At 38.7% G+C, this 18,975-nt stretch overlaps 1 protein-coding gene across 3 annotated transcripts in view; it reads right to left on the minus strand.

The window, feature by feature from the left end:
* Positions 1-16,187, minus strand: part of MYT1L (myelin transcription factor 1 like) — a gene marked incomplete at both ends in the record, with an annotated part of 129,868 nt that extends 113,681 nt beyond the window's left edge. For all 3 annotated transcript variants that reach the window (XM_082048464.1, XM_082048463.1, XM_082048465.1), the window contains 3 exons: positions 15,556-15,618; positions 15,917-15,950; positions 16,133-16,187. In XM_082048464.1, coding sequence (XP_081904590.1) covers positions 15,556-15,618; positions 15,917-15,950; positions 16,133-16,187 — 152 coding nt within the window. The remainder of the gene's footprint in view (positions 1-15,555; positions 15,619-15,916; positions 15,951-16,132) is intronic.
* Positions 16,188-18,975: the final 2,788 nt, after the last annotated feature.

The raw sequence follows: 18,975 nt of genomic DNA on the forward strand, positions 1-18,975 counted from the left end.
CCAGCTGTTGTGCGTGGCAGTTTGCTACTGCGTAAGTACAAACTTATAACCAAGACTTTATGTTCTTTGCTTTAGATGGACAGAGCTATTTTAGTATTATGTAATTTTCAACAGTTACTAGAGTCCCTGTTAGCAGTTCTGATCAGAGACACATTAGAGCAATCTGGGTTTCTAGACCCACACAATTCTTCTGCCCTAACTTTTGCTCAGTGTGGCAGTAATAGGGCACATCCTTCAAGAGACACAAATGCAATGGCATTGGTTCTTCCACCCCATGCAAGCACGAAGCAGGTATTGTGGATTATTATTTTCACCTCTGAGAAGATGCTGCCACACACGCCGCCTCCTACCCTGTGACTTACACCCTGAAAAACACATATTTGCATGTGCTAATAATCTACCAAACTAGTCTCCTCCTGCAGCACACACAAGTTGCTTTGTTGTAATATCAGGGGGTCTTGCAGGTAGGAGTTCAACTAAGATACAAGCTCACTTATGTCAAAGAAGTTGGTTCAAGCTCTTGGCAGACTCAAAGGGCAAAACTGCACCTTTTATGCTAAGTTCATTTTTTTTTTTTTAACCTTTTTTTTTATTATTATTATTTCCCATGATCAGAAGGATTAGAAAATCTCTGCTCTAAAAATGAAAGCTTACCTACTGGCTTAAGCACATGACTCCAAAAGCCACACGTCTAGAATTGGGCCTCAATGGCTTTGCCTTAATCTGGCCTCTTTTGATATGTCTGATGAAAGGAGGATGCCTGTTCAAGAAAAAAATAACCAAAAAAAACCCCAAAAAAAAGACAAAACCACAAACCACTAACTGAATTCCATCACATTCTAGTCCAGAATAGTGAGGCTCCAACTTGACTCATGTCATGATTCAAAAAAAAATACTACAGTATATGTTACTTTTTATAGCTGACAGTGAGTTCTATTAGACTGTAGAAGAATCTCTGACAGAAAATGAAAATAACCTCCCAAGGGAGTGGAAGCCCCACACAGCATGATTTAAATGTGGCAGCTGGGTTGTGGGTGGAAATGGCGGTTTCCATTGAAAATCTGCTGCCAATATACCTCCTATGGCTTGATTTCACAGGGAAATGTGGCAGTTATCCCTCTCTGAAGTTCAGCTGCTCAGTTTTAAAGATGCACAGACAGGAAAGGCAGCAAACAGTCCAAGACTGAATAGAGAAAGTCCAGAATGATGCACTGTCCAAGGACCAAAGCCTAAATTGGAATATGGCTGGAAGTCCAAGTGTGTAACAGGAAGATGGTAAGAAGAGGAATGGATTCCTTAGTTGTATAAGATGAAAGGCAACTTTTTAGAAAGTGTATGCCACCTCAAAGTCTACTTTTAATTTTTTGAATAGTTTGAGGCATTCGATGCTTAACACTTACGTCTCATTGAAAGAAAGTTAGCAACGTGTTAGTCACTTTTAAAAATGGTCCCTATATATTTGGGGCACAGATCTATAACAGGAATAGTTGTGGCAAAATTAAATGTCAGCACACTTCACTTTAAAGTACTTCAGTTTAGATGACTAAGTTCCTTAGTGCATAAATTCCCCAATGATAATAATATATAGGTAGGAGTCACTATAGCAAGCATGTTGAATGTGTTATATCTACGCTAAGAAATACGAAGTACCATGAAACAAATGTTGTCTCTCATTGACGTCTGCATCTACTTGCAACCCTGACCTAAGCATCATCTTGAAAATATGATTCATAATCCAAAAAGACACTTTCCCATGCAGGTACAAAAATCATGCCTGTAGTGTGGATGGCTACTTTATTGCTCTCTCTTTTGATACAGGCAGTCTGGTACTGTTTTCTGCGTGTTTTTTTTTTTTTTTTTAACAATTCGGCTTGAAACAATTGTCAATTGGAACCCACCCACCCAACCTGCTATGGCTCCAGATCTGGTTTCTCCAGAGGATTCCTTTAATGTGCTTGGGCCTTATCAGGCTGACGGAGAAACGGAAGCAGTATGTTGCTTCCTGAGGTAGCATTCTCATTGCTGGCCCAGGATGTACAACTATCACAAAACTTTTCAGTGAAAGGGGATGTGGCTGCTATGCTGACCACAGAAATCTGTGCTGTCTCTGCATGTCAGTGTGAGCAGAGGCAGAGAACACCCGCTGTGCCTACTGGGTCAGAGGACACTTGTGCAGGTACAGGTGATCTGCAAATCTCCAGCACTGCGGTGTGTAGGAAGCACCCAGTAGCACAGCTTAGCCTGAGATGGCAGCACCTCTAGGCACACATCTGTGGGTTTTCTATTACAAGTCGGGTCAACTACAGACTCAGGATTTTTGCGGATCCTTCTCTCGGAGTTCAGCACATAAGCTCTATTTAAGTTGTGCTCTGGAAGCTTGCGCTTGTATTCTGGTTCAGGTGACTAAATGCTTTTTGTGAAAATCACAGATGCAGAAGTTTAATGGTAAAAAACTTTTTTCTCTCACTGTCTAATTAACATGTATTAACCAGAAGGCGGACCAGGTATCACTGTCCATTTAGTGTCCATAATAACTGGAGGGTTTTGAAGGTAGGGAGGCCAAGCTGCACAGGTATGATGTCAGTTCAAAGTATGTGACATCATGTAAAGTTATATTGTAATGTAGCCAGCAGTTAAATATTTCCTGACATCTGCACTAGATGATTCTAAATTTCTTTACATATTAAAAATTAGGCAGTTTGGTATCATTTCTGTTTTTCAGAACTTGTGTCTTCCTGGGAAGTTCTTTTTTTTACAGGCTTTTAGAGCAACATAATTACAAACTGCCCTGGTGTAAAAGTAATGAAATTCTATTCCTGCTTACACAAGAGATCAGTTTAATCCGTAGTATACATAAAAAGTAAAAAATAAAAAAATAAAAAAAAAAAATTGCTGCTAGCAAATCTTAAATAACTGTGATAATTCTGTTGTGGTTCTACCCAAGCTATTAGACTCTGATTTCTAAATCTGACTGCTATAATTTTCAATTAACAATGAGAATTATAGTAGATAGAAAAAGCTAAATGTTTTCTCTGTTTTATAGTTTTGCTTAAATGCTGACATTTTAAAGAAGTGGTTCCAACTCTAGTCAACGCCATTGTAACTGTTCAGTCCTCCCTCCTACATCCTTTTAATAACGTAACTGGAAGCAGCAAGCTTGACTGCTAAGATATGAACTTAACACAGCAGTCAGAATTTATTTGTCTTCTTTCTTAAATGATATTTGTTTTGTAACTGACTTAGTTTCTGAATCCATCTTTCCCTGTGATCTCTTTAGGTCTCACAAGCTTAGCACAACCAGGCCGCGCCAGTTCTGAGTGTGTCAGTATTTCCCAGGAACACACGGGTGCTGCAGAGACAGTGCCACGACTCAGGAATCAGTGCACTGTCCTTGCCCCTACCACTGAAACAAATTCTTAGCTCACCATTGTGGAAGGGACAGAAGACTGTAAGCGGGTAATTCATTATGTCACGTGGAATTAAAAAGAAGAGCTAAGTGTCTGTGTTTTAAGAACAATAAATGTTTCATTTCAAAGCCTTGCTCAAAACAAAATCATGCAATGACATTCTGCCAGAATTATTCCTACATTTTCAGACAGATAAACAATCTTTTTCTTCTCTCAGTTTCCATTCCAAACTCCTAAATGTGTGCTGGTAAAAAGTTGCTATGACCAGTCTCGTAAGTCAATGTGCTATTCTGAATATATTACAAATCATAAGCAACATGACCTTTAGTGTGATTTGAAATAAAATACTTCACAACAGAAAATGCACTGAGGCTATGGGGTTAACATTTGTGAAATGTTTTGATACTAACAGCTGAAAAAGCTTTATGAACATAAAATACAGTTATCGTAGTAAATTGGCTACAGAGCAGCTATCCATCTAGTTGGAACTTGGCTGCTTCTACTTCCTTTCGCAAAGGATGGGATATCCAGAGAATTCTCTGAGAAACAGGATTAAAAACCTGCTTTTTTTTTTTTTAATTTGGTGACTAGCAACATGCAAACATCTGCAAGACTCATGTCAGAGAATACTGATCATATATGTCATGATATATGACATATCCTCTTGTTTGAGATGACTGTTTGCTTATCCCTGTCTCCTGAAGTAGTCCTTATGGTTACTAAGAACCAACAAATCATTAATCCTCTTTGATCACCACAGAAGAAACCGTGCCCAAGCTAGATCTATATTAAAATCTATCAGTAATTCTAGTGCATTATTCTTATTGTCCCCGCAAACATTCAATAGCAAGAAATCATTTGCTAATCTTGGTACAAATGAACTTCCAATATAGGAAGGATGGTCTGAAGCAAAAGGCACTGGAGTAGAATTCAGAGGCATGACTCAACTTCTGGCTGTGACGCAAATTCCTTGTGTGGTAGCAGAGAGTCACGAACTGCGAGTTTACCAAGGGAGCGAACGCATTACAGCTCACAGTTTCTATGCTTAGCTGCACAGTGAAATTCTAACATCCAAGTGAGGTATGTCTGCTCCTCTTCTAATACCTAGGGACATGTAGGCACTTAACACACAGCAGAATTTAGATGCTGTAATCCAAACTGGAGGAAGATATTTTCTGCAGCGGGGGATTTCCGCTCCAGGAATTAATCACCTTAAGCCTCCTTTTTCTTACAGAAACAGAGATGAACTGAGTCTTTTGACTAGGAGGTGGTCAGAGGAGGAATCACGATCCCAGTCTTAGCCATTATCTAATCTAGAACATACAGAAATGTGTGAGAAATTAGTATTTAATATCCTCTTTGCCAGGGGTAACTGAAGCTTCATTTTGCACCTCTCAGAAGACTGCTTGCTCATGAGGTTTTACAGTAATCTGGGTTAAGAGTGCCCACTTCTCTAATACTTCATGCAAAAGAAAACGTTTACTTTGCTCTTTGCTACTGGTGAAAGATTCATTCCATTCCTCTCTAAAATAAGTGTTTGTCTTCTATAGGAAGTGCCAATGCTGGGAATGGAAACAAGGCTCTTCTCTCTCCAAGCGACTTCTCAAAATTACAAAATTATATCCTTCCTTTTCCTTTTGGATATACAACTGTCCATAAAATAAGTAAAGATCAAGAAAAGAGAATACAGACATCCTGCCATCTTAACTTCTTCATAGTCAATGCAATTTCCCAGACAATGGGAGAAATGTCCTACCTCCTATTATTGACAAAGAACAAAATAGTGTGCGCATGCCATGTTTGTAGAGAACGCAAATTGGAGGACTTTGAAAACACGTGCTGTGCTGAAATAAGCAGATATGAGATTAGAGATGTACTAACTATGCCACTTAGTATGACATAGGTATCAAGGTGTCCAAACAAATGTTTCCTTGCAGAAGACTAAAAACTTTGACAAGTTTGATGTTAAAAGTACAGCTGTAATTTGACATCTGAGTTAGATAGAATTTCAGGGAGAGCCCACATTTTGGCCTGGGTGACTTAAAGCAGAAACTGAACGCATGCCAGTTTTTATCTCTAGCTTATTTCTGAACATCTATTCCCTGTTCACAAAGTACAAGTAAGATTTTCTCATGGAGCCATTAAGAGGGTAAAAAAGCAGTAGCAGGTTTGTATCATTGGTGAATTTCTTTCATGAGTATCAATTGGACAGAAATCATTCCTTCACTACTTGTTCATTCAATTTAGTGAAAGGTTCATTACACTAAGTTAAAAAAAATGATGGTAGACAAATCTGTCCCAGCCCCAGGGAACTGAAATTTAAAAAGCTGTTTTAAATGGCTGGTATTGGCATTGAAACCAATCATACCCTGCCCTGTCTCATTCGGCTTCACAGTATCACACATTTCATCATAAATCATAGATTTAAGACACAGGCCTAATTTCAGGCACAGGAATGTTTTCTCTTGGGCTCTATACCCCTTCTCCGCTCTTCCAGGCATACTTACAGGGTGGCACAGCTGGTTCTTGCAAATAGCAAAAGGATATTAGGTTCTGAAATCCCTCTTCGGGTAATGAATACGCTTCAAGATTTTCTTGGGAAGGTGATTCAGGGGAGTAGCCAAGAAAGTAACTTGGTGGGTCCACTCATCTGGTTGAAGTTACCACTATTTACAGTGTCCTAAGCTGTATAGTGCTGAGGATGTCTTCAAAAGCTATCTGTCCCCTGAGCATTTGATTCTGTACTGTGGATGTATTTATTTAGATGTATTATTGCCATCAAAGGTGGCTCAGGACTCTCTCTCCTTTCCCTGTCCTGAGCTGACACCACTAGAAGCAGTACTTCGTATCAACCACTAATAAGAAGTGATGTCTTTGGAAGGGCTGTCTCAACTTATTGAAAAACGTCAATATAAGTCTTTAAAGACACATTCTAGTATATTTTTAGGCGGGGGAGGGAAGGGTGTGTGAAATCCACAAAACTATTATTTTTTCTCTTTTTTCTTACAAACTTCTTTTTGTTTTCTGACTACTTCTTGTGCCTCATTTCCCTCCTATTTCTACATATAAATCTATGTGGATTTTTGTGCTAGCATGGTCTAATGATTTAGAACAAGAAGACGTAGATGGACCTTGGTTTCCAGTTCCTTCATATGTCAGTTGCTTTCTTCATTTCTTTGTTTTCCTTTGCTACCCAAGGTAATACTCGGGTGCCTGATCTAATAAAATATGAATATTTGAAAGAAAAGGATAACTATAACAATATTTATTTTTTATGTGATTTCCCCTGCCCCTTTTTTGGATGATGCTATCAGGGTTCAGATAATTTTCACTAAGGTGGCAAGTAAGGTGCAGGGCAATGCTATTCTCTGATAGCATGGGTGTCATCTATGGATAAAACTTTGAAAAAGTCATCTATGTTATTTATGTTGGCATGGACACTGGAGCAAGGAATAACATGGGGTTCACTGTCTCTCTAGCTGCCAGTGTTCACCAGTGAATTCTCCTGTCTCCAAAGACGTGACGTGGGATGCTCCATTCCACAGGCCATTTCTGAGCTGCACACAGTAGCTATGCTGCTGCTCAGAACTGTTGGTAGGAGGATGCAGGCAGCTCCCTCATACTCTAAATCCAGTGCACAATACTGCTCATGGCTTTTCTGTTTTAGTGTAAGGCTAATGACCATGACTACATTAATTATAGAATCATAAAATCATTTAGGTTGGAAGAGACCCTCAAGATCAACCTAACTCCAGCACTAAACCATGTCCTGAGAACCTCATCTACACATCTTTTAAACACCTCCAGGGAGGGTGATTTCACCACTTCCCTGTGCAGCCTGTTCCAATGCCTGACAACCCTTTCCATTAAGATTTTTTTCCTAATATCCAAACTAAACCTTCCCTGGCACAACTTGAGACCATATCCTCTTGTCCTATCACTTGCTACTTGGGAGAAAAGGCCAACACCCTCCATGCTACAACCTTCTTTCAGGTAGTTGTAGACAGTGATAAGGTCTACCCTCAGCCTCCTGTTCTCCAGGCTAAACAGCCCCAGTTCCCTCAGCTGCTCCAGACCCCTCACCAGCTCTCTTCTGCACCTCAATGTTTTTCTTATGATGAGGGGCCCAAAACTGAACACAGGATTCAAGGTGGGGCCTCACCAGTGCCGAGCACAGTGGCACAAGCACTTCTCTGGTCCTTCTGGCCACGCTATTCCTCATACAAGCAAGGAGGCTGTTGGCCTTATGGCCACCTGGGCACACTGCTGGCTCATGTTCAGCTGGCTGTCAATCAACACCCTCAGGTCCTTTTCCACCAGGCAGCTTTCCAGCCTCTCCCCTCCGAGCCTGTAGCACTGCCTGGGGTTGTTGTGACCCAAGTGCAGGACCTGGCACTTGGCCTTGTTAAACCTCATGCAACTGGCCTCAGCCCAACAATCCAGACGGTCCAGATCCCTCTGTATGGCCTTCCTGCCCTCCAGCAGATCAACACTCCCACCCAATGTGGTGTTGTCTGCAAACTTACTGAGGGTGCACTCGATCCCCTCATCCAGATCATTGATAAAGAGATTAAACAGAACTGGCCCCAATACAGAGCCCTGGGGAACACCACTTGTGACTGGCCACCAACAGGATTTGGCTCCATTCACCACAACTCTTTGGGCCCAGCCAAATGCACATTAATAAACAGATGTCTTAGAAACTCCCACCTTTTTAAATTTCAGAATCAATATTTTTAGAAAAATGTCAAAGAAATAATTCACAAAATACGAAACAGGGAAACTGAAGTTGACACTAAATGTAAAGTTGTCTCATCATCACAACTCAGGTAATTGTGTTCTATCCTCCAGAAAAATGTTTTGATCCAAAAGGCACTAAAACAAAAGGTTAGATTTCTCTGACATCAACAGTCATTTAACAGGTCTTTATTTAAATATCACATAAATATTGGAGACAGAGGTTTGGGCCCTGTGTTTGCAATAATCCCATATATTTGCTTCTGTCTTTACATCTTAAGATGCCTGAAATTCTCTTTCTGTTTCCAAGTGGGGAAACAGAGGCATAAGGAGATGAAATGTCTTGCCCATCGTGTGAATCAACCCTGTAGATCCTCTTTTCTGTTATGAAAAGCACAAATTATTCAACCTCAAATGATTTATTTCTCTGATAAGATAACACCATGTTCTCAGCAAAGCTACTAGGCCAACCAAATAAATTTCCCATAGGCAAAGGAAAAATGTGTATAGCTCCTTCCAGTATCTTGCTGGGGAAATCATCTGCCCAGTATTACTGGATGTTCTGTTATTTTTTTTTTTTTTTAATTTTCTTTCCCATACTTTCTGCATGGTCTTCATTTATTTTGTGGCTGATGGCAACATCTCCAGACAGGTTCTTCCACAGCAAACACTGTGGCTGTAAGTGGGCTGCTGCATGAGAAATATGCCCAGCACCTGCCATGTGAAAGGAAATGAGCATATCATTTCAGCAACACACAAGCCTGGGGACCCACTGCAGAAAGCGCATCCCAAATCTGCTGTTTGCTGCTGCTGCACAGTTGGGTCGGCACTTTCCATGCTCCTGCCTCTGATTTTATTTCCCCCCACTCTTTATTAGGCAAGTACTCCTGGCACACGCAGATCCCACAACTTGCTGCCACTGAAATTGCTATTCCCAATCCAGATGGTGGGAGGAGGAATTGAACTGCGGTTCCTTTGTGTAGTCACCTCTACACAATGGCCACCAGCATGCAGAGCCACATGCCAATTGCTGGTGTATATTTGGTTGACGTTTCAGACCCAACTTTGCACCCTTCTAATCATTAATCAACAATCAGACAAAGGATATATTGCTGAACCCAGACAGCAGCCAATACAGACCTCTAATACATTATAGATTCTCTGTCAGCACATTTATTTATTGTTTGCAGTGTTCTGTTTGAAAATCCCTGCGCTCTTTCACTTTATTTATTTATTTACTTATTTCTCTTTAGCTGGATTTAACAAAGCAGTGCAGATTCATTTATTAACGTTTTTTCACAAACCCTGAATGCTGGATTACTTTACATAAAATACATTTATAATATTATTCTTGGTATTTACCACAACTTGCCAAAATCTTTAGCAAATATGCCACTAAATTAAATAGTATTATATTGCATAGGCAGTATCAGAGTATGGTTTTTCATCTGCTAAATATCCAGTGAATCATTTTATCTTTATTTAACACTATAATGAAGGCTGACTACCAGCTTAGAGAGAAATGAATATACATTTGTCTATACTTCCAGCACTCAGTGGGATTTGTCACAGTATCATAAAAGCAAGCAACAATAAGGACCACACTGTTCTGTGGTGAGGCTTGAACACAAATGCATCAGCGGACCTTGGGTCCCGCGCAGCGTGTAACCATGCTCTGCTATCAACTTAATGTTAAAATTTGTATGTCCTGGCTTCTGATTTATAATATCGTTGATAAATAGTAAAAAGGACAGGCATGCACTAAAGTTTATGGATGGAGTGATGGCATGCACAATGATGCCTCATAAAGAATAAAGGGGGAAAAGTTATTTATTCTTGTGGATTCGAGAACCAAAATACAGATAGACTGGCTGCGTGCACAGAATTTTTCATAAATATCCCACAGTGCACCCTGTTGTACAGCAGCCATACATTAATTAGAGCATTCAGCAGACACTGCAATGTGTTACACTCACCCAAGTGAATCTTCATTTTTCACATGCAGGGCCTTACTAATTAAAATCAGCTTTGCAATTAAATGTGGAAAATTGTGTTAAACTTTCAAGCGTGGTTTAGAAAAAAAGTACTTATTTTTAGGGTATTTTATTTTGATGCAAATGAATTTTCCATCAAAGTGAGACCAGTAAAAGGGAGGTATGAGGATTTCTCTTTTTTGTATTATAGATGCTCCTCTCAGTTGCAAGTTGCAATGCTCCGCTATCTCTCTGCCAGTACCTGGCCCTGTTCCAATGCTTTTAGTGAGTGCTATCTGTCAAGGCATGAATAATACAGCCCCTAGGCTGTCGGCAGAATCCAAATGAGGCATACATCAGGAAGCAAGCACTCGACTTTAGCTCCAGAACATGCTCCTGTGAAGACAGGCAATTATTCACCCACGGCTGCAGCCATGGCAATCAAACTGGTGGGTGAAAAGGTATATGAAATGAAAAAATTTGAATAAGAAATATGGCACAACAAGCCACAGAAATCCAATAATTTTCTAATAAGAGAGAGACATTTGAGTCTTTTAATTTTGAAGTTTGGGAGCCTGAATTATTTCACTCACTCTGTTCTAAAATATAGACAACTAAACTACAGTATATAATGTCAAGGCAATACAAGCGTATGTGGGGCTTTTCCTAATCAAAACAGCAATGCTAAACTCTAAGGTATTTATAAATTCAAATAAATCTGTTGTGTGAAGTGATAAATCTCATACTTAAAAATCAAAAGATGGTCAAAACAATTCTATCTGTATAATATAATAGAAACAGAGACAGTCTACTAAAGCAACAAAGAACTGGCTGATATCGAGAAATTTGATGGAAAATTAAAATGCAATATATTTTAGAAGGTTAGGGATAATTCACACATTATAGATCCAAACATTATTTTATGATCCCTCTTCATTTTTGAGACTGGCTTCTTTTTGCAAGACACTGTATGAGTGTTTAATGAAAAACAAATCCCTTACAAACGCAATATGAACTGAAGAAAAGGCATGCAGAATTCCTTGCTAAGTTGGTTTTTATCTGAACTCTTATTTTCAGCAATGAAATTGTATCACTATTTCCATTTTAGATCTGAAATGTTTATAACTTGGCCTTAACAATTCATCCTTCACTGAAATTTGATGCATATTGTTTCAGACTAAGACAGTGTTTTGCTTTAATTTCTATACAATGGCTTTATTTGCTTTCAGATATGCACTGATATATGCATTAAAAGAATCCTGAATTAATATACATAGTGTCATGCTATCAGATTAAGATTCTTTTTGGGGCTCCTATTTGTTAGAATGTGTTTCATTCTGAAGCATGTGGCATTTGGAAAGTGATTAATCCATTACAGAATCTAATTGCTTTTGTTACTTGAGAAAAAAAAAACCAAAATACTATCATGTGAAGAAGCTTTTGAAATAGGCTATTGCATGTAAACCATATTTTTTTAGTGGAATCCAGTTAGGATTTTTGTAATGTGTCTACACACCTATTTACATGGCAAAGCATAGGCATCTATTTGGTATATGATGTGTTTAAAAAAACGCTAAACGCAAAGCAACACAGTAGATTGTAATAATTCTAAACCCATCATTCACATCTACTCAGTAAATAACACAGGCCAGTTTGCATTGTGACTCCAGAGTAACTACTGTGTAACTGTGGAATTTGTTCCTGCAAAACCTAGAGCAGAAACTGGACTTGCTTTTACATTTGCATACATAGAATGTGAATCCTGCTGTCTTTAAAGCTGATGAATGAAACTGGCAAAGTTCCTACTAATTGCAATGAAACAACACTCAATCTATGTTTTTCTTCAGATACTTAGCAGACAGAAGTCCTGAAAACACAGTTCTGGGAACACTCTCCTGGTGTGGTTTGAGTAACTGCTACATAGCCAGATGGATTGTTCACAGCAAAAAGTATTCAGGGATCTGGACCAAGCTTATTGTTCAAAATTAATTCACAGGTCTGAACATTCATTATTAGGCTGCTATCCGGAGTGGATGTGAAGAGCTACCAACCATACCAAATAAACAGCATCAGGAGTATGGTCCAGGGAGGGTCTGGTTTTCACTTCAAGGTTTGAATTCTTTTATCCTCTCCAACACTATCTGAATGTGTTTATGGCTTATTTTTTGGTTTTGGTTTTGTTTTCATAACTTTCACAAGCTTTGTCTTTTTATTTTTTAGGACCTGGTGCTGCAAAGATCCATGTGTTTCTTTAACTGCACACTCTGTGAGTAGTTCAGCTGGCTGCAGGTGCCTGGAAACATAAACAAGTAGTACTGAAGTCCTACCTGTGTAAACTCTAAGGTCTAGGCACTGCCTCCTGCTGTGCAACATCAACAGTGCTAGAGGGTTCATGATAGCTTTATGTTTCTAGGTAATACTAAAACACAAAAAGAAAGAGCTGAGTCTGCTCTGAAGAAGGCGGGCACACCACCTAACTTTGGGCACTCACGTTCAGTGTGTGCACTGCGCTGCTAATCTTTCCCCAACTTTCTGTGCAGTCACTGAAGAGAGGAACTTTCGCTGAGTTAATTTTAGAGATCCTGGCACCCTGGCCTGAAGTGCCCTGCAGAGCAGCCTGTCCATCTCAGCTGTCTTGTAGCGTGACCAACCAGCAAGCTAAAATTAAGCATCAAACCTAAGAGCTGAGAGCAAAGTACCAACTAAGTCACGCAAGGTTTCACTTCAAACTAAGATATGACACAAAGAAAAAATCATAAATGTGGAAATGATACAACAAGCTGTCACCATTACCACCGTTACCCAACCAGTACCAGCCTTGTGCTTTGATACGCCTCAAAGGAAATACCAGTGACATGTAAGGCCTGCTGGTTTCCCCAGCTAACCCTAACACTGCAGCCCTTCCGTAATTAAAAATACAATTGCAGTACAAAATATATGATAAAGGTCTCCTTTAACTTCTACCTGATATTTTATCGGCACAAGAACATTTCATCCCCTGTATCTGTCTGAAAATTTTAAAGGATCTGTTTATTTCACTGCAAGTTTAATGTAGTATCTGAACACGGTTTTCACTGTCACATTGCTATCACAATCACAACATTATAATGAAAAAAAAAAAGCCCTGAAATTCCAGAGACTTCAAGATGTTATAGAAAAAATAGAATTCTGGAGAGCTCTGACTACATCTAGTGGAAGCAAATACATTTCATTCCTAATAACGAGCCAGTCTGGTATTGTGAATGGAAAGGTCTTAACCTCATTAAAATGCTCTCTAGGTCTTAACGGAATTGAGTTAGGCATCAGCTGAGATATGCAATTCCCTGAACACATTAAATTTTTAAGACGGTCTGATTTCCTTGGAAGAAATGTTTGAGGGTCTTTCCCACTCAAATGGCAAAACAGAAAAGAGAAAAAGATAAATTCCTTCAGGTTCTTTCATAAACTTAAATTTAACATGTGTTGGTTGGATTACTTCAAAAAAGAATTCTCTTTTAGAAAGTAAATATGTATGTTGCAAACCTCAACAAAGAACTTTGTGCTTTTACACTAAGACATATATTGGTTAAATATATTTTGATTAGTGGACTGGCAATCAGGATGGCAAGAAAACATAAAAACCCCACAAAATATTTAGCCAGGAGGAAAAAAAAAAGAATTTTTGGTGTATTTCCAATTTTTATTCTTCGTGCATCCGCCCAAAATTTCATTTAATTAACAGTTCTAAGATTCAGTCTGTTCGTGTACTGACATACCAGAATCATGTCAAGAAAGCAAAATGTGGAATTAATGTCTCAAAACTGCATGTAATCTTTCCATACCTCACATCTATTCCTTCCACTCCCCCAAAAAGGGTGATTTTACACAAACACAGACAATTCAGAGCCATTTTAGAGCAATTCAGAAGAAAAGTTGGATTCTTTTTTAAGCTGAAGTGTTTCATTCTGTATCTTTCAAGACTTTTGTTTTTGAAATTTGCATGAAATCTCATGAAGTGTGAAGAAATGTACCTAGTTACAGTCTTGTAACTAGAAAGGACATTATAATCATGTCATTTAACTGTTGACTGCTTGTGAAATTGCTAAGGGAGAAGAAGGATCTGGTGTCATTCATTAATTACTGGTGATGCTTGTATTTACGTGAAGAAAAATGGACAATAGAAATCCATGGTTTGAAATGAAAAGTCACAAGTGAATTCAAAAAGAATTTAAGGCAAATGACTTTGGCTACTTCTCCTAAACCAGTGTTCCAACCTAACCAGATCCTTCACATAACCACAAATGTAATTTAAAAGCATTTGAATACCAGGCATATCACCTTGGTTTAATTTTGAAGGTATTTTCTGGATTTGACCCTGAGTTTCATTCACTGATAAGAAAAAAGGCAGATGAGTGGACTGAGTGGCACTGAGGGGACTGAATGTCACTGTTTGGTATCTTTTCCTGTTTCAAATAAATGCCTTAACCACAAGCATATAATTTGAATTTAATTCATTAAAAAATATATGCCCTCATTACAAAGCAGTTATCAGAATTGGTGTGAAATATGTGTTCTTATAAACATCACAAGTGCTTTAAAACCAGAGAAAGTCAACAATGGAAAAAATCTTAACAGTTCAAGGAGAATTTAAACACTGGTTTGAACATCTCTTTCTATTCAGAACAACAGCCATTTTATCTCCTACAAGGGGCTGCTGTACAAAGTATGTTGAAAGAAATGCATAGCATGTGAAAAAAATTAATGTATTCTAGAGCTATTAAATTCTCAAAATATTGTACAAGAAATTAATAGACAAATGATTCAGGAAAGGAATGCTGTTTATCCAGATGTACAATGCTATTGACATTGCAGTCACAGAAATGGAAAGATTGAGCTCTAAATTAATTTGAAGCACATGTAGCATGTGTAACACATGCTATCTTAATATATAATTAACAATAAACAGCTAAAAACATTTTCTTAAAGGAGATGCCCCCACATAGCATGGTTTCAAAACTGAAGATATTTATAACTACAATATAACATATGAACCATGAATTCTTATGATTCATTTGTCTTAGGCTCTGACCTTTGAATCTAACGTGATCATCAAACTTAAATGTTCAGAAGCTCGTTTCCATTCATTTATAAAATACATTAAATAATGGAAGTCACACTGGCACCAACATGTCAGCAGGGCCAAATTTTAATTTGCAAGACATGACCAAGAGAAATGTATGCAAAAATAGAGAGCAGACTGACAATGAGAAGGAGCTTCCTCAGCAAAAAATGGCAGTTAGATTGTATGTGACATTCAGAAAGAAAAAAAAAAAGTGAATCCGAATGGCTTCTAGAATGTCTAATTGTTAATTTCTATCATTGTTTGGTTTATCAAGGTCATGCCAGATAACTTGTTTACCAAATCTCTTCACTAAATTATGAAAAATTACATGTATTACCTTCTGTGCCTTGCATATTTGCCACTGACATGACCACTGCCATCACAGCCAGGCGTGGGACAGCTGTGAAAGAGAGAGAATTAATTAAATAGGTGCCGGTGTGCTGTAGAAAGATTATACTAAAAGCAGGCAGTAGGTATTACAGAGATGGAGGGCAACAAAGACAGAAAGAGAAATCAAATAACTGAAGGAGAAAAAAAGAGGGGATGCTTTTTATTAGCAAGTCTCGAGGGAATTAATTTCATCAGTGCAGCAGGGCATGAGCAAACCACCAATGAACTTGAAAGTGCATTATACCCATTAAAAGGCTTGAATTTTCTAAATTGCTAATGGGGATACATTTTACACTCAGAGCACTAACCTGAACAGCTCTTGTATGGCTGGTTCCACGGGAACTGCAGAGAGATGGAAAATATATAAAAATTTATCATCTATTACAAGTACCCCTCTTCTACAGAAAATTACCAGAAAGGTTGTGTAAAAGCAAGGGTCAGAATGCATCGTGCAAAGAGATTCTGGAGGATGGAGGTCACCCTGAGCGGGGGCCTTGAGTGATTTACTGAAGCAAGAGACGTACCTCGAACACCTTTGGAGCGTGTGCGATGGCGCTTCTCGTCTGCATCCACCTCCATCTGGGAATAGATTAGCAGGCAGTCAATGTTCTTATCCTGCATGCACAGACTATCAATGCATGGACTGATACAGTCTCTCACACAATTTATTGACAGTATTTTAATTCCATTTTATCCTGTAAGGCGAAGTCCACCTTACAAGGGATTTTTAGGATCTTTATGTTTATTTAAAAACAGAAAATGAGGTAATTTTTGCTTTAATCAGTCTATTTGCATGCTCTGCTTTCATAGCAAATTGTGTGCATCGAAGCACTGGTTCCTCTTTTGAAGGGATATTTCTGACATAAACCCCTGATAACTCCCATGTATTTTGAAACAAGGATTCAACAGATTTCTATACAATTTAAAAATGAAGTCAAGAGCTCACACACCACAGGTCACTTTCTAACCGAACACTTTGCAGTGGGAAAGGGAGAAAGGAATAATGGTTGAAAAGGACATAAAGAGTCATCATTAGAACTGCAAAGATTTCATGTTATTTAATATGCCATTATGACCTTTGCCAATGTGTTTCATCGTTTAGATGTGTTTTTCACATTTCAGGAATGCGCTCACTTGCTACATACGGCTAAACCTTTACCTTCATTTTATAAACAGCATGCCTATCTGACATAGCTCTCTATGCAGTAATAAATACACAGCAATCTTAAATCTTTACCAGACAGGGGCAGGGCTGCAGATTAGACCTCAGAAAGTATCATAAACACTGATCTACAGTAGTTACCATGAGGCCACATGGTTTCTTTGGATCTTCCATGTACTATTGTCACCAGACTTTCAAAGGTAAATGGCACAGACCAGCTAAAGTTTACAATTTTGTACAACACAAGCTGATTGCACTGAACTATGCTGAGAGACTGTGTCAGGGAAAATGTGTGCAGTATTTGTATAATCAGCTGCTTTGGATGTGGAAGAACGGGATGGCAAAATGGATCCGCAGTGGTTTCGTACACAGAGATGATATTGTAAAGGTCAGGAAGCAGAGAAATCAACCACAGGGCTCCCGTTCCCCCAGGGGGAAAATAAAAAAATCAATCATTGGTTTATAGCAATATTCTTGGATTGATATCTGGTAAGAGTGTCACATATCTCACCCCAAAACAAAGAAACAGGTCCAAGTGACTTGCAGTTAACCCTTTAATCACTTAGCTTTCTTTGGTCAGCACCTTAACACAAATGATGGAGGTAACTAAGAAGGAAGAAATTACCCACCAGATGATGATATTCTTTTCACTTTACTAAAAAGAAAACAGTACATTATGCTATTCTGTAACTCCTGCAATGCAAAAGGACTTGACAGGAGACCAGAAGTGGAGTTATTTGATCTCCAGCTTAGCATGTTTTTTAAAAAGTTTGGAAGACATTATCTATCATCATTTGTCACCACTCAAAAAATCTGCTGAAAGAACTATTACGATCTTAACCTGGAAATGTTGCCCAGGTTGTTATGATAGTCTGTGTAATTTCAGAAGAGGCAAACTATAACACAAAATAGATTATTTGCCTGTCTTTCTAAATGAAGGTAAGCACTTAGAGAATGCTGTGAGTACACTTTTAGCTACACTGACAGTCTAAGAAGAAATCACTAAGCTGGAAAAGCCCTCATAGGATCCATACAATCCAGATCCAGAAGCAGGTCAAAGAAGTGAAGAATGATTTTAAAAGCTGCACTGTTACTTTAAATTTTGTTGTGTATCCTACATAGCCTGCTGCTTCTACAGAAAAGGCAAGGATCTACCTGCCTTAGTCTGTGACCTAGATGCCCTGTAGTACATGAAAACATCTTGGATGCTCTAGGACACCGCAAATGATGGCAGGTGCCTATGTTAAGCCAAATGAACCTTGCTTTATTTATATGCTCGCTCACAGATCTTCGAGATTTTATGTTTCACATCAAACCTTCAGCCTTCATTCTTCCAGGTGTTCAATGTTAGATGCTGGGAGGAAGCAATATCCTGAAGTTCTACATGAGGCACACATTGGTTCAGTGAAAGGAGGGTCACCTGCCAGCCCACCACAGCATCCCCACACACACCCCTGACATTTCCATGGGAAGGAACGGAATTCTGCTCCTGAGGCCATTAACCTCACACAAACATGGACTTCCTCCCCATTTTCACATGCAGAAAATGGAAACATGGTCCTTACTGACTCATAAGGAGTTCACCTCAGTAGTCCTACTTTATTCACGACCTTTACATTACCGTTCTGCAGAATACTGAGTCACTGTTCCAGAGGAGAATGTATCGACCATGAGAACAGGCTGGCTAGAGTTAGTTTTAGCCTGGCATCTAAGAGGAGACACCTAAAAGATTATGTATGAAAGCAAAGAGCAACACATCAGGAGTATGAAGAAAAGAAATTCTTAACATGGCTACAAAGAGAAGTTTTAGAGATGAAAATGCAAAGGTCTAAATTCTTAATTCTGAGAAGGAAAACAAAAAGGGTCTCGGTAGAAATTAAACCTGGTAAGTCACAATTAAAAATAATCAAAGTATTGGATATGCTGTACTTAGGGAAGACGGGCAGAGAGAGGTAGAGCTTGCAACTCTGTATCACCGCTATGTGCATTAATGTTATTGAAGATTCACAGAAACAAGACCCTGGATAGTTATAGATCAGTGCTCTAATAAATCACAAGACGTGGTACAAGAGAAGGTCTCTTATATTGGAAGGTGTGTTAAAGACAAGCAAATAGGAGAGAAAACAGGTTGAGTAGTTTCCTTCTCACTGGAAAAAAAATGGAAAGGAAATAAATCTGTATTGCAGTGAAGGATTCTTATGGAGC

This window comes from Streptopelia decaocto, assembly GCF_964273445.1.
Source record: "Streptopelia decaocto genome assembly, chromosome: 3".
Lineage (NCBI taxonomy): Eukaryota > Metazoa > Chordata > Aves > Columbiformes > Columbidae > Streptopelia > Streptopelia decaocto.